This window comes from Equus caballus, chromosome X (genome assembly GCF_041296265.1).
Source record: "Equus caballus isolate H_3958 breed thoroughbred chromosome X, TB-T2T, whole genome shotgun sequence".
Taxonomy (NCBI): domain Eukaryota; kingdom Metazoa; phylum Chordata; class Mammalia; order Perissodactyla; family Equidae; genus Equus; species Equus caballus.
The window spans coordinates 425,001-440,100 of NC_091715.1; the positions used below are offsets into that span (position 1 = coordinate 425,001).

The 15,100-nt window shown below is 53.6% G+C and overlaps 1 protein-coding gene and 1 long non-coding RNA gene across 11 annotated transcripts in view; one reads left to right on the top strand and one right to left on the bottom strand.

Moving 5' to 3' along the window:
• Positions 1 to 11,008, bottom strand: part of CRLF2 (cytokine receptor like factor 2) — a 17,159-nt gene extending 6,151 nt beyond the window's left edge. For 6 of the 10 annotated variants that reach the window (XR_011434558.1, XR_011434554.1, XR_011434557.1 and 3 more), the window contains exons 1-3: positions 3,193 to 3,629; positions 1,191 to 1,354; positions 839 to 972 (exon numbers count right to left, since the gene is read on the bottom strand). Coding sequence is in view for 5 of the 10 variants with exons in the window: in XM_070256771.1 (XP_070112872.1) it covers positions 839 to 972; positions 1,191 to 1,354; positions 3,193 to 3,503 (609 nt within the window). In the remaining 5 variants the exon portion in view is untranslated. Of the gene's footprint in view, positions 1 to 838; positions 973 to 1,190; positions 1,355 to 3,192; positions 3,630 to 10,817 lie in introns of those variants that run through there. The other 4 variants (XM_070256773.1, XM_070256772.1, XM_070256775.1 and 1 more) reach the window with 4 other exon arrangements.
• On the top strand, positions 10,844 to 14,672 carry LOC138921720 (uncharacterized). The gene is made up of 3 exons (XR_011434559.1): positions 10,844 to 11,584; positions 11,807 to 11,998; positions 13,721 to 14,672. It is a non-coding gene; the product is annotated as an uncharacterized lncRNA (long non-coding RNA).
• The last annotated feature ends 428 nt before the right edge of the window (positions 14,673 to 15,100 follow it).

Genomic DNA, 15,100 nt, shown 5'->3' on the forward strand with positions numbered 1-15,100 from the left:
CCTTTTTCAGGGCTGAGTAGTATTCCATTGTACATATATACATATATATATATGTAGTTGGTGAACTCCAGGCGGTCTACACAGAAAGTCCAATATAAAAACACACCCCTGAAATGACACAATGTTATAAGCCCTTATGGCCTCAATAAACTAATTTTCTTCAAAAGCCAAAAAAATTCTAAAAAACGCCTTCGGGTGGCTCTTCACTCTTTTACTACACAGACGACCCAGAGTTTATTGGACGACTCCTCCAAGCCGACTTTTTAGACTTTCCTTGGGCCTTTCCAGGGAGGGGCAGCCTCATCCTCGGTTTACACGGCAGGCCTCGAAGGATTGGGAGACGGCTCTGAGCCCTGGCTCACTGACCGCCACACCATTTTAATTGATTCCGTAGACCGTGCTCACTGACTCGGAGCCAGGGAGTGTCCCCACGTATCTAAAGGCCGTGAAAGAAAAGCGGGCAGTGTGTGCAGGGCGTCATCGCCCCCCGGGAACTTTGCCCAATGGTGAGTTTTACACGTCGACTTTGTCAAATTCTTCCGGCATCTCCTCTGCTGGATGCCAGTCTGGACGGTGGCTGTGAAGCTGACAGGTGGACGCGATTCGCTTTTATGACCCGTTGGCTTTGAGTCGCTCCGCCACGAGGGTGGGCCTCGCCTAATCAGTTGAAGGCGCCGAAAGAACCGACCGGAGCTTCCCAGAGGAGACGGAATTAGGAATTCTGGTGACAGGATTCGAACCTGAGTGTCCAGCCTGGGGACCCGAGACCGGCCGCGTCCTACGACCCCATGAGCGACCCCAAAACTAGCAGCTTGAGGATGCCGCCGGCCCCACTCACCTGCCACTCAGGGTCGAACGTGCTCTTGTACTGGATTTCGTAGAGGAGGCTCTTGTGGGGCAGCTCGGAGCAGGTCACGGTCACGGCCTCCTCATGCCACCGGAAGGTCAAGTCTCCGGGGGGGTCAGGCTTCACTGAGGAGGGGGTCACAGAGCACAAGGTCATGAACGCCCCCCTGTCTCCAAAATGAGAGCGCCCCTTTCCCCCACATTCGCTATTTTAACATCTTACGAGATTTGGGGTGGATGGGGCCTGATTTTACATTTAGGCCCCGTGGGTGTCGGGATGGAACTTTCTAGAAGGCCAGCGCCTTCCGGGCTGGGGTAGGAATGGCGGGCTTCTGGGCACTTACGGTAGGAGCTGATCCATTGACTCTTGGCCAGAAGAGGACGCGTTCCGCGCCGGATGGAGAAGCTCAGGATTCCGTCCCCTTCGGCCTGCAGGACGCAGCCGACCGTGCGGCCGTCTTCGAGAATATACTCGGGGCAGGAGCTGTCGCCCTCGTTAGGTCGGAAGCTGTGGGTAAAAAAGAGAAACATTCAGGGGCCGGCCAGGTGGCTCAATGGTGAAGTGTGCACGTTCCACTTCCGAGGTCCCGGGGTTCACCGGTTCGGATCCCGGGTGTGGACATGGCACAGCTTGGCACACCATGCTGTGGTAGGCGTCCCACATATAAAGTAGAGGAAGACGGGCATGGATGTGAGCTCAGGGCCAGTCTTCCTCAGAAAAAAAAAAAAAAAAAGAGGAGGATTGGCGGCAGTTAGCTCAGGGCCAATCTTCCTCAGCAGAAAAAAAAAAAAAGAGAGAGAGAGAGACAATTCAGCCATGGAGCGTCTTTGAAAATAATATCTTGACTCGTCCACTGGACATTCTTATGCTCCACGCCTCGGTAATGGATTCAGAGTGGGTACCTTTTTCACCCGGTTCAAAGGTTCCCCCCTCACAACTACAGCGAGACGTGTGCAAACAGCCAAGACGCCATCTCTCGAGTGGTTGAACCCCTCGAACAGCTTCCATAGCAGGTGGAATTGAGAGCCTCCAAAACGCACGTACAGGTATTAATCCTGGTCCCTGTGAACGGGGTCTTATTGGAAATGGGGTCTTTGCAGCTGTGATGAAGGGAAGGATGGAGAGGAGGGCTTCCTGGAGGAGGTGGCCCTGAACCAAGGATGGACAGGAGGGCTTCCTGGAGGAGGCGGCCCTGAACCAAGGATGGAGAGGAGGGCTTCCTAGAGGAGGCGGCCCTGAATCAAGGATGGAGAGGAGGGCGTCCTGGAGGAGGCAGCCCTGAATCAAGGATGGAGAGGAGGTCTTCCTGGAGGAGGCGGCCCTGAATCAAGGATGGAGAGGAGGGCTTCCTGGAGGAGGCGGCCCTGAATCAAGGATGGAGAGGAGGGCTTCCTGGAGGAGGCAGCTCTGAATCAAGGATGGAGAGGAGGGCTTCCTGGAGGAGGCGGCCCTGAATCAAGGATGGAGAGGAGGGCTTCCTGGAGGAGGCGGCCCTGAATCCAAGGACAGCGTCCTCATCAGAGACAGAAGAGGAGACGCAGACGCAGAGGAGCAGCCCCGTGAGGACGGAGGCAGAGACGGGAGGGAGGCGGCCACCAGCCCAGGGACCCTGGAGCCCCGGACGCTGGAAGAGGCAGGAGGGACCCTCCCCTGGAGCCTCCGGAGGGAGCGCGGCCCTGTGACCCTTGACCCCAGACTCTGGGCTCCAGGACGGGGGAGGGTGGATTCTGTGTTTTTAGGCTGCCCGGCCTGTGGTCCTTTGTTATGGTGGCCCCAGGACGCTTGCATGGCCGCAGTTTGATCTGTAGAGTAATGAGGCCCTGATTTGAGGGAGTAATTTAATGGGGATGCACAGTCGAGTTTCCGTCTTCTGTGGTCTTTCTGGTTTATCTCGTGTGCGATCAACCAACCACCCATCCCCCACCTCCCGTTCACAGAACCGAGATGAAACTCACTGGAAAAACCCTTCTTCCCACGTTTGGACTCATGACTCTGAGGGTTTAAGGCGACACTGACAAGCCCAAAAGAGGCAAACGGGTCACCCCTGGTGACCTGGGTTCAAAAGATTGACACCGAGACCTTGCACACGGGCCCCGGGGGTGAGAAAGGACTTCGCGAATATCGGGCCGAGAATCTAGGCGGTTTCGAGCATGACTCAGTCATCCTCAGGTGACAAGATTTGGGGTTGCGGTGAGGACTGAGGCTGGAACACACCCCACCTGTTCACACTCGCGCATTCTGATTATTCAGATCCGCCCTTTCCAGCCCCACCTGGGGGGCCGACGTCTCAGAAGAAGAAGGGTGTGACCACAGGGCCTTGGTGTCGCCCACCAGAGGGTGCTCACCTGTAGGAGAAAGTCAGGTTGACCCCGGGGCTCCCGCTGCTGTTCCACGTCACCTGCACGGTTTTGAAGTTGAAGTTGATGATCTGAACCTGTAATGGTCCTTCTGGGTCAAAAAAGAGAAATCGAGGCCAAACTGAGGCAACGCTGAGCAGAGTTGGGAATCTGTAAAATGACGTGGGAACGGGATGGGGCTTCAAAGGGACACATAAAAGCAAGATTTTCTCAAAAATCGTGTCAATATTCATGTCAGCCAGAACTACGGGTTCCTTCGGGTCAATGACCATCAGAGTTGCGATCAACAACACGCCCATAGCTGCCTTTCTTCAAGCGTTTGCAAGAGGTCGTGACCAGCGGTGGGTGCGAGGAGCAGAGAGTGAGTGTCGACCGTGCGTCTGAGGACATCACGATCGTGGGCGCCGGACACCGTCCCCCGTGCACCAAAGTCACTGTTTCACTCAACAAACCGCACACGACGACTGGAGGAAAAGCTCCAGGAACCAGGAGTCCTTCGGGCTTTGACTTGAAAGTTATCGAGGGTTTAGAAGACGGGATTTGTGCAGAGTTCTGGGTTCGTCGTTCTCGAAGCAGTGAGCAGGGGTGTTCGAGGTTGGGGCAAGTAAGGGGTGATGTGGGGGCGAAGGAGACGTGGGGTTCCAGCTGTCAGAGAGGGAGCTGCAGGTTTGGAAATAGGGACGGTCAGAGCGAACTCTGTGCTGGGTTAGAAGTGGAAGGATGAGGATGGAGAGAGGAGAGATACATAGAGAGACAGAGAGATAGTGGAGGATGCATGGATGGATGGATACGTACGTAGAGGCATGATAGAGAGATGGGGATAACAGATGACTGATGGACGGATGGATGGACAATAGAAGTTCACGGATGGACAGATGGTGGATAGATAGGTTATTAATGGATAAATAGGTGATTGATGGATGGATTCATGGATAGATGGATGGATGGATAGATGGATGGATAGATGGATGGATGGATGGTGGATGGATGGATGGATGGATGGATGGATAGATGGATGGATGGATGGATGGATGGATGGATGGATGGATAGATGGATGGATGGATGGATGGATGGATGGATTGATGGATGGATGGATGGATGGATAGATGGATGGATGATGGATGGATGGATGGATGGATGGATGGATAGATGGATGGATGATGGATGGATAGATGGATGGATGGATGGATGGATGGATAGATGGATGGATGGATAGATGGATGGATGGATGGATGGATAGATGGATGGATAGATGGATGGATGGATGGACGGATAGATGGATGGATGGATGGATGGATGGATGGATGGATGGATGGATGGACGGATAGATGGATAGATGGATGGATGGATGGATGGATGGATAGATGGATGGATGATGGATGGATGGATGGATGGATGGATGGATAGATGGATGGATGGATGGATGGATGGATGGATAGATGGATGGATGGATGGATGGATGGACGGATAGATGGATAGATGGATGGATGGATGGATGGATGGATAGATGGATGGATGATGGATGGATGGATGGATGGATGGATGGATAGATGGATGGATGGATGGATGGATGGATGGATAGATGGATGGATGGATAGATGGATGGATGGATGGATGGATAGATGGATGGATAGATGGATGGATGGATGGACGGATAGATGGATGGATGGATGGATGGATGGATGGATGGATAGATGGATGGATGGATGGACGGATAGATGGATAGATGGATGGATGGATGGATGGATGGATAGATGGATGGATGATGGATGGATGGATGGATGGATGGATGGATAGATGGATGGATGGATGGATGGATGGATAGATGGATGGATAGATGGATGGATGGATGGACGGATAGATGGATAGATGGATGGATGGATGGATGGATGGATAGATGGATGGATGATGGATGGATGGATGGATGGATGGATGGATGGATAGATGGATGGATGGATGGATGGATAGATGGATGGATGATGGATGGATGGATGGATGGATGGATGGATAGATGGATGGATGGATGGATGGATGGATGGATAGATGGATGGATGGATGGATGGATGGATGGATAGATGGATGGATGGATGGATGGATGGATGGATAGATGGATGGATGGATGGATGGATGGATAGATGGATGGATGGATGGATGGATGGATGGATAGATGGATGGATGGATGGATGGATAGATGGATGGATGGATGGATGGATGGATGGATGGATGGATGGATAGATGGATGGATGATGGATGGATGGATGGATAGATGGATGGATGGATGGATGGATAGATAGATGGATAGATGGATGGATGGATAGATGGATGGATGGATGGATAGATGGATGGATGGATGGATGGATGGATGGATGGATGGATCATGGATGGATGATGGATGGATGGTGGATGATGGATGGACGCATGTCTCGGACCCACCAGGACGTTGATCAGTCGGAGGAGAACAGACACGTGTCCACACATCCTGATCGGAGGGGCTGGACACCCCCAGGTCGGGGCCTCACCCGCCACGTTCAGTGCTGGGTGCAGCCCCGTCCCTTGAGGCAGCCCCTGACAGGTCTCAGGCCTGGAGGACTCGGCGTACTGGGCGTCCATGGACTCACACCCCACCTCATGGTCTAGAATTCACCCGGTCCCCCCATCACGGCCCCTCAACAACCCAATTCAACCCTTTTTCCAAAATCCATCTTAGGGTTCTCAACATCCTCCTTCCCTTTTCTGATCCCACCGACCGCTGACTGTCTACACTGCGGACATGAACCAGGGTCGCCCCAAGGAGAGCTTGTCCGAGGGGCTCCGCTGGGCCCTGATGGGGGTTTTGGACACCAGGGAAGCTGGATTCGGGGAACTGGAACCCAGATGCCCCGTGGCTTTCGAGACGGGAGCTTTTCGACCATCGCTGGTCGGCCCCGAGTTGGAAGCCGGAACAGAAATTAGGGAAGTTGTCAGTTCCGCATCCAGGGGGTCGTTGTGGGTTGCGGGTCCGGGTTCTATTCTCGTCGTAGAACAGCTTTTTCCGAGCTAGTTGACTCCCCGAGTCACTCACCCCCGGCCTTGGGGCCCGGCCCCATGCTGAGCACAGAGAAGGACGTTCACAAGAGGACGGGATGCATTGGGACGGGAAAGAAAAGGAAGCAGGCGTTGAGGTCTCTGTGGAAAATCCCGTAATGGGGATCCGGGTCTATCCCAACGTTGAGGCATGGACGGGACATGGAGGATAATAAACCGACTTTCAGTCGTTACGGAAATCCGTCCGTTTGCCCACAGTGTACGGAACATTTCTGCTCTCCGCCCGCCCGTTCCTGGGTTCACTGACTGACAACAGATCTTCTCGAACTGGATCCTCAGGCTCCAGAAATGGAGACTGGACACAAGGAGCAGGACGTTCCGGCCTCTGGAAATCCCTGACCTTTGGAAGGGGAACTTGGGGCCACGCGGCTTCGGGGGGAAAGGCCATCCCGGCTCCGAAAAGGGGAGGGAGGTGGATCACAAAGAAAATGTCACCCCCTGGTCTTCCAGCAGGAAAGCAGAAGTGTTTTCTGCGGTTCAAGGTCGGCCCCACGGGGCGACTCAAGCCGGTCGCTCAGCCTTGAGGAGGAGAAAGAAGAAAGCCGCTCGTGTCCGCTGGTCCTTGGCACCTGTCGGGGATGCACCTGGCCGTTCCCGCCGAGCCCGGGTGACAGGGTGGGGTTGGGGGTCCGGCCCCTTGCGGTGTGGACGAGACCTCCTTCAAACGGACGGCGGGGAAAACCCAAAGTGTTCCCAAAGCACTTGGGGGTGTCTTCCATTTTCGGGGCCGGGGTGAGAGTCTGGCTTCAAGAGTAGACCGGCGGCCCGGGGTTCACCGGTTTGGATCCCGGGTGTGGACATGGCACCACTTATCAAGCCATGCTGTGGTAGGTGTCCTACATAGAAAGTAGAGGAAGATGGGCATGGATGTGAGCTCAGGACCAGTCTTCCTCAGCCAAAAAAAAAAAAAAAAAGTGGAGGATCGACAGCAGATGTTAGCTCAGGGCTAATCTTCCTCAGCAAAAAAAAAAAAAAAAAAAAAAGAGGAGGATTGGCAGCACATGTTAGCTCAGAGCCAGTCTTCCTCAGCAAAAAAAAAAAAGAAAAAAAAAAAAGAGGAGGATTGGCAGTAGCAGATGTTAGCTCAGGGCCAATCTTCCTCAAAAACAAAACAAAACAAAACAAAAGAGTAGAAACACCTCCTGCTGTTAAGATAGGGCTTTATTTTTCTGCTGGAAAAAGCCAACCGGGCGACACAAATCGTCAGTCCAATTACGGGGGGCACAGGAAGGACTGCGTGTGCCAAGTGGCGCTGGGACGTCCTCCCCTGGGGAGTGGTTGCTGTTCGTCTTGAGGACGCGCGGGCGATGGGCTGGACCCCCTCGGCTCTAGAAAAGGGTCTTGCTGTGTCGCCGTCCCCACCTTTGGACGTCGGCCGGTCGAGGAAAACGAAGTCGGTGCCGCCAGGACGGCGTTTCTCCCACGTGTGTCGCTCCGAAACCACCTGATAATTTTCCTGGATGTTACGAACTCGTCTGGAAATTTTAAGAGGCGAGGGCATAGACTGCAAAATTGGGTGGAGAACCTGTAACCGAGGCGGCCGTGGTGACAAAAATTGTCTGTGCAGAGAGAGAGAGGTCTCTTGGGTACTGATGTCCACTCTCCGTCAACAGTGCATGTCTTTTTTCTTTTTTTTTAGCTTTTTTGGTGAGGAAGATTGGCCCTGAGCTAACATCTATTGCCAATCCTCCTCCTTTTTTTTGGTGAGGAAGATTGGCCTTGTGCTAACATCTGTTGCCAGTCCTCCTCTTTTTTTGGTGAGGAAGATTGGCCCTGTGCTAACATGTGTTTCCAATCCTCCTCTTCTTTTTGGTGAGGAAGATTGGCCCTGAGTTAACATCTATTGCCAATCCTCCTCTTCTTTTTCGTGAGGAAGATTGGCCCTGAGCTAACATCTATTGCCAATCCTCCTGGGTTTTTTTTTTTTTTTTGGTGAGGAAGATTGGCCCTGTGCTAATGTCTATTGCCAATCCTCCTCTTTTTTTTGGTGAGGAAGATTGACCCTGTGGTAACATCCATGGCCAATCTTCCTCTTTTTTTCTTTTCTCCCCAAAGCCCCAGGGCATGGTTGTATATTCTGCTTGTAGGTCTTTCTAGTTCTTGTATGTGGGACGCCGCCTCAGCATGGCTTGATGAGCGGTCCATCCATAGAGTGGAATATTATGCAGCCATGAAAAGGAGCAAAGCCCTGACACAGCTACAACATGGACGGACCTTGAACGCACGGTGCTCAGAGAGAGACCCGGACACAAAAGGACACACAGCACATGGTCCCATTAACAGGAAACGTCCAGAACAGGCCAGTCCACAGACAGAAAGTGGATTGGTCGTTGCTGGAGGCTGGAGGCACAGAGAACGGGGACCGAATGCTGATGGGTTTGGGGTCTCCTTTTGGGGGGCTGGAAATGTCTAAAACTCGCCTGTGGTGACGGTTGTCCAGACCCGTGAATATCCTAAAAAGCGCTGAATTGCACACATTAAAGGGGTGAATTAAACCCCAAGAAAACAGTCACCCCAAAAGTCACCTCCCCCTTTCTTGCCCCCATTCGCTTCTGTGGACTCTCCCCACATGCAATTCAGATTCTCCTCTCCCACCGGGTCAAGCGGGGACCCCCGAGGGGGTGGGGTGTGGACACAACCCGGAATCCATGCTCCCCATCGATCGCCTGGCTCCAGACAGGCGTGAAAAAACCCCCGGGGGCTTTTGTCAAGCGGCTTCTGATTCTGGAACTCTCCTTTTTTTTTTTTTTTTTTTCTCAGAAAAACACCAAGTCTGGCAGGAAATCTGGAGATGAACAGATTGACCGACGGCGGGCCTCCCAGATGCACAGCAGCCTTTCCACACCCAGAACTTCCTCCTGACTTTATAGAGGCTGCCCGGCGAGCTCGGTTAGGGGGTATTTTTGAGGGGGGTGGCGGGTAAGGTCAGATCCAAGCGGTGACCCACTCGGGAAATCCCAGAAGTTCGATGAGACCGTGCAAAACGCTCAGGGCACTTCCCATCCCCTTGGAACAAGCCGCTTTATTTAAGTGGCTTTGACGATGACAAAGGAAAGAAGGGTCCCGCAGTGTCTCGGATGCGGGGTCGGCCTGGTCCCCTTTCTGGGTCCCCCCCACAGTCTCCAAATCAGGGACATGCGGGCGGGAGGCATACGGGGGGCATGTGGGGTCCCACCAACGCCTCCCACCCAGGCGGTCACCTTGAGCGACCCCCACCTGCAACCCACTTCTGCGTCCACTTGGCACCATCAGGAGCCCCCCAGGGCGCAGACCCGGGAGCCTTCTCCTCCCCCCGCCCCAGGAGCACTTTTAGGGTCACGGGGGGTCGTCACCACCCCCCAGCACACCTCCCGCCCTAATGCAGCCCGAACCCCCTCTCCGTTGGGGGTGCGCCTCTGGCTGCATCATGACACCTGTCCGCGTTTGCGGACCCACCGGGCGTTATGAGGCGCGCGGGGTCCTCCCAGCGGCTCCTGTCAATCACGGGCCGCGGGGTCCGTCTCCATCCGCCGGGGGTCCCCGGTCCTCGCTCCTGCGCCCCCCGCCCCGCCTCACGTCGTAAAGCGAGATTCTCGCCCGCACAGCGACGAAACCGCCTCGGGGAGTCCACTGAGCATGGAAGACGCCCTTGGCCGGGGTGTTGGGGGACCCCCTTGCCTCCCATCATCCCTCAGCCTTTCCTTGAGCCCCCCCGGCCGCCCACGCGCTTGCGCACGAGCTCCTTCTCCTCCCCGCTCCCCGTCCTGCCTCAGTGGGCCCCAGCCCGCCCTCCATTTGGGGGTCGAGCATCCTCGTTCCACCCCCGTCTGAACCCTCAAACGGCCTCCGATGGAAAGAAACGGCCTCGGAGGGGCCCCCACCCGCGTCTACGCCGTCCCGCCGGGTGGATTAATCCTAAAATTGCGTGCTCCTCCTTCGAAATGCATGCGGGGGGGGATGGGGGGGTGGCGTCCCAGGGAGGGTCAAGGGTAAGAAATGGGTCTCCCGGGAGTTCAAGTGACCCAGGGCCCCGTCTGAGGATGTGCTAACGGGCGGGAGTTGCGTAGACCTCGCGAATGACCTCGGGGTCACTCCGGGCAGCTGCAGCCCCCCTGGGAGACCCCCCCCATCGGGCTCCCGGCTGCGTCCGCTGGAAATAAATGCAATTTGCACCCCGGAGCCTGCAGCCCACGGGGTCCCCGGGGGCCTGGGGTTCCCCCCCCCCCATCTGCCTTCTGCTTTCTAACCAAGCGCACAGCCTGGCCGCGAATCTGTGCAAATTGCCCCAGAACCGACAAGCAACCTTTTCAGATTTTTTTTTTTTGCGAATCCGAGACGAATGCCGAACGCACCCAACCAGGGCCCCTTTCTCACCAGCAAAGCCAGCGGCGAGCTCCTTGTCAGTTTTAGGAAGAAAATGTTGCCATTGCAAAGAAGACCCGACACCCCACCCCCTCCAAAAAAAAAAAAATCCCAAAAAAGCAGATTTAGTTAAAATAAAGGATGTTGCAAGCGCGAGTGTGGACGCACCCCCGGGCACGGGGCTTACCTGGTCCCGTGGCCGCCCCCCGAGCCATCCAGGATCCCAGGACCAGCACGGCCCCGGCCGCCCAGGGCAGGAAGGGTCCCCTCATGCCGCCGAGAACCAGGAGCAAGTCAGAAGCCAGCTGCAGCCGGCCGGGGGGGTGGGTTTCGGTTCATGATTAATGCGCAGAGGCCACCCCATCTTTAAAAGGCAAAAAAAAAAAAAAAAAAAAAGCCGCTGAGGAAATGACTCCAGGAAGTAGAAGTCAGGCTTGACTTTCAAAGATGATTCATAAAAAAATTAAAAAGAAAAAGAAAAAAAGCAAAAGGTCACCTTCGCAGCCTCTGCCGGGTCCGGAGGACGGGGAACGGGCGCGGAGAGGGAGGGCCCTCTGGTGGGGTCTGGGGTCGGCGGCCCGGTGGGGTCTCCTGGACGGCTGGGACCGGCTGACGGACAGATTTTAGCGATTTGGAGCCAAAAGGGAGGGGGCGTGGCGGCCACAACGGACACCGTTTGGGGACGTTCAGAGTCCAGGCGGAGAAGCATTTTTTCAGAACTGACCAGAGACACTGGCGGCTGAGGGACCATCAGCGGACAATTTACGTCCACGCCTCCTGCCTGTGAATGGGATCCCGGGAGTGGACGCCCAGCCACGCTCACTGACGACATGAGCGACACTGACAACTGTACATGGGCCGTCACGGCGGCGAAGCACCTGCAGCCACGTCCACTGAGAGAATGAGGGAGCCGTGGGAGATGAGCAAAAAAATGCAAATAATTGCGGTTTAGAGGTAAAAATGAGTTTCGGGGTAGCTGAAAGGGAGCTGGTCAAGTGGCTTATGAAGCGCAGTGGGCGCAGGTCTTCATGGCCACGGACCAGAGACACCTTCATCCGGGGCGTCCTGCTGGAAGGAGAAGTCCAACACTCCTCCCCCTGGGTTGTAATCCGGGGGTCGAGGGGCTGCGATGCTCCTGAGGGTTCCGGGGGAGAATCTGTGCTCTTGTCTTTTCAGCTTCTGGAAGCTTCTGGCGACCCCATGGCGCGTGGTCCCACGTCAGGCCAACCTCTGCTTCTAAGGTCACACATCCTCCTCTGACTCGGACCCTCTGATCAGTGAGGGCTCCTGTGCCCACCCACCTGGATAATTCAGGACAATGTCCGCAGCTCGACATTCGTGATCACAGAGGCCAAGCTCTTCTCCCGGGTGAGGAGACATTTTCATAGGTTCTACAATCAGGATGTGGACGCCGTCGGGGCTGTTATTCTGTCTACCACGCGGTGATCAGGACGCGCACAACCTCGTGTGATAGATGATAGATAAATAGATAGATAGATAGATAGATAGATAGATAGATAGATAGATAGATGGATGGATAAATGGATGGATGGATGGATAGATAGATGGATGGATGGATGGATGGATAGATAGATGGATGGATGGATGGATGGATGGATGGATAGATGGATGGATAGATAGATGGATGGATGGATGGATGGATGGATGGATGGATGATGGATGGATGGATAGATAGATGGATGGATGGATAGATAGATGGATAGATGGATGGATGGATGGATGGATGGATAGATGGATGGATGGATAGATGGATGGATAGATAGATGGATGGATGGATGGATGGATGGATAGATGGATGGATGGATGGATAGATGGATGGATGGATGGATGGATGGATAGATAGATGGATGGATGGATGGATGGATGGATAGATGGATGGATGGATGGATAGATGGATGGATGGATGGATGGATGGATAGATAGATGGATGGATGGATGGATGGATGGATAGATGGATGGATGGATGGATAGATGGATGGATGGATGGATGGATGGATAGATAGATGGATGGATGGATGGATGGATGGATAGATGGATGGATGGATGGATAGATGGATGGATGGATAGATGGATGGATAGATAGATGGATGGATGGATGGATGGATGGATAGATGGATGGATGGATGGATAGATGGATGGATGGATGGATGGATGGATAGATAGATGGATGGATGGATGGATGGATGGATAGATGGATGGATAGATGGATGGATAGATGGATGGATGGATGGATAGATGGATGGATGGATGGATGGATAGATAGATGGATGGATGGATGGATGGATTGATGGATGGATAGATGGATGGATGGATAGATGGATGGATGGATGGATGGATGGATGGATGGATGGATGGATAGATAGATGGATGGATGGATGGATGGATGGATGGATAGATGGATGGATGGATAGATGGATGGATAGATAGATGGATGGATGGATGGATGGATGGATGGATGGATGGATAGATGGATGGATGGATAGATGGATGGATAGATGGATGGATGGATGGATGGATGGATGGATGGATAGATGGATGGATGGATGGATGGATGGATGGTGGATGGATAGATAGATGGATGGATGGATGGATGGATGGATGGATAGATGGATGGATAGATAGATGGATGGATGGATGGATGGATAGATGGATGGATAGACAGATGGATGGATGATGGATAACACATACATATATACACACACCCATGGATGATTGATAACTACATAGATTGATATAGTGACACAGACAGAACTTCTCATGCTGACGTTCAGGATTCCTCACCCTTGCGTCTGTGGACCTGGGACGACCACTCTGTGTTGGGCCGTCCTGTGCACTGTGGGCCAATGACCAGCATCTCTGGTCTCCGCGCCCCGGATGCCAGGAGCTCTCCACCACCAGGTCGTGACAACCAAAATGTGTCCGGAATCGCCCAAACTTTCCCTTGGATGGGGGAGACTTATCCTTCGTCTTCCTCCCACCTTCCCTGCCCCTCCCGGCCGCCCAGGGACACTCGACGTCCTGGTTCTTCTCCAGGGTGGGGGCCTCACCTTGTGGGAACTTCCTTTGTAGGATTTTTATAGAAAAGGAAGACGATGAGATGGCCAGAGAGGCCCCCTGGAGGTCAGAGAAGACGGCGCAGCCTAGGAATGAGGATTCGGTGAGATGAGTCTTTTATGGGACGGGAAACATGTGTGGTTCCCTAAAATGGATTATCACAGCTAATCGGGTCGGAGAAATGAGGAGCATTAGCCCTTCGGGAGGACCAAAGACGCCCAACGTTCTTCCACTCCCCGGCCCTCGTCTTAACGTGGGAATAAAACGGGGGCGGGCAGGGCTCCCCTCCCTTCTGGACCCCGGGCTGGAAACTGATTCCACGTGATCCTGAAGACATCGTCGTCTCTAACGAGGATGACACATAACAGTCGGTCCTGGGTCCTTTTCTCCGTCATCTCTGATCCAAACCACAGACCCATCTTGTGTTGTTCCTGTTTCATAACAGCGGACGCGTCGAATGAGTCAGCAAGATGGGCAAAAAAAAAAAAAAACGATGGACGTTGTCCAAGGTCGGTTGGACCTGTGTCCAGTGCTGAAGTCACAGCCCAAAGAGAACAGCGCTCCGTAAGTGCGTGGTTTGGTCTCAGCCAAATAATGACAACGTTGAGGGCGAGGGACTGCGTCTGCTGACTCAGGTTCCCTGAATAAGCCACCGAGTCCTAGAAACGAGAGGCGGAGACGAGTCGATGCTCCTGTCGTCCGTGAGAGCTTCCCGGCTTCCTCACGCCACCCCCCGAACCCAGACTTGCTTCTCACAGAAGTGCCAGGATGGGGTACACGTGGTGACCAATGACCTGGGCAAACAAATGAAAGATCTAGATGGGTTCCCCCCGGCTTCTCCTGGACTCATGAGATCCGTTTTGACTGAAGGAAATTGTTTCGTTTGTGAATTGAGAAAGTCTCGGAAGTGAAACGACAAGTCACACAGTAGTCAATAAATTAACAAATAAATAGATATAAGGTGTAATGAGGATGGACATGGTAGGACTCTGTGAGTCTAGGTCTACACCTCCCAGGAGCATGGGGTCCACCCTGCGGCTGACACACAGGAAGTGTATAGTCCTGTAAGTTGACAGGAGGAATAAATGGATGAATGAATGAATGGATGGATGGATGGATAGGTGGATCAATAGATGGATAGATGGATAGATGGATGGATGGATGGATGGATGGATGGATGGATGGATGGATGGATGGATAGATGGGTGGATGGATGGATGGATAGATGGATGGATGGATAGATGGATGGATGGATAGATGGATGGATGGATGGATAGATGGATGGATGGATGGATGGATAGATGGATGGATGGATAGATGGATGGATAGATGGATGGATGGATGGAGGGATGGATGGATGGATAGATGGATGGATGGATAGATGGATGGATAGAT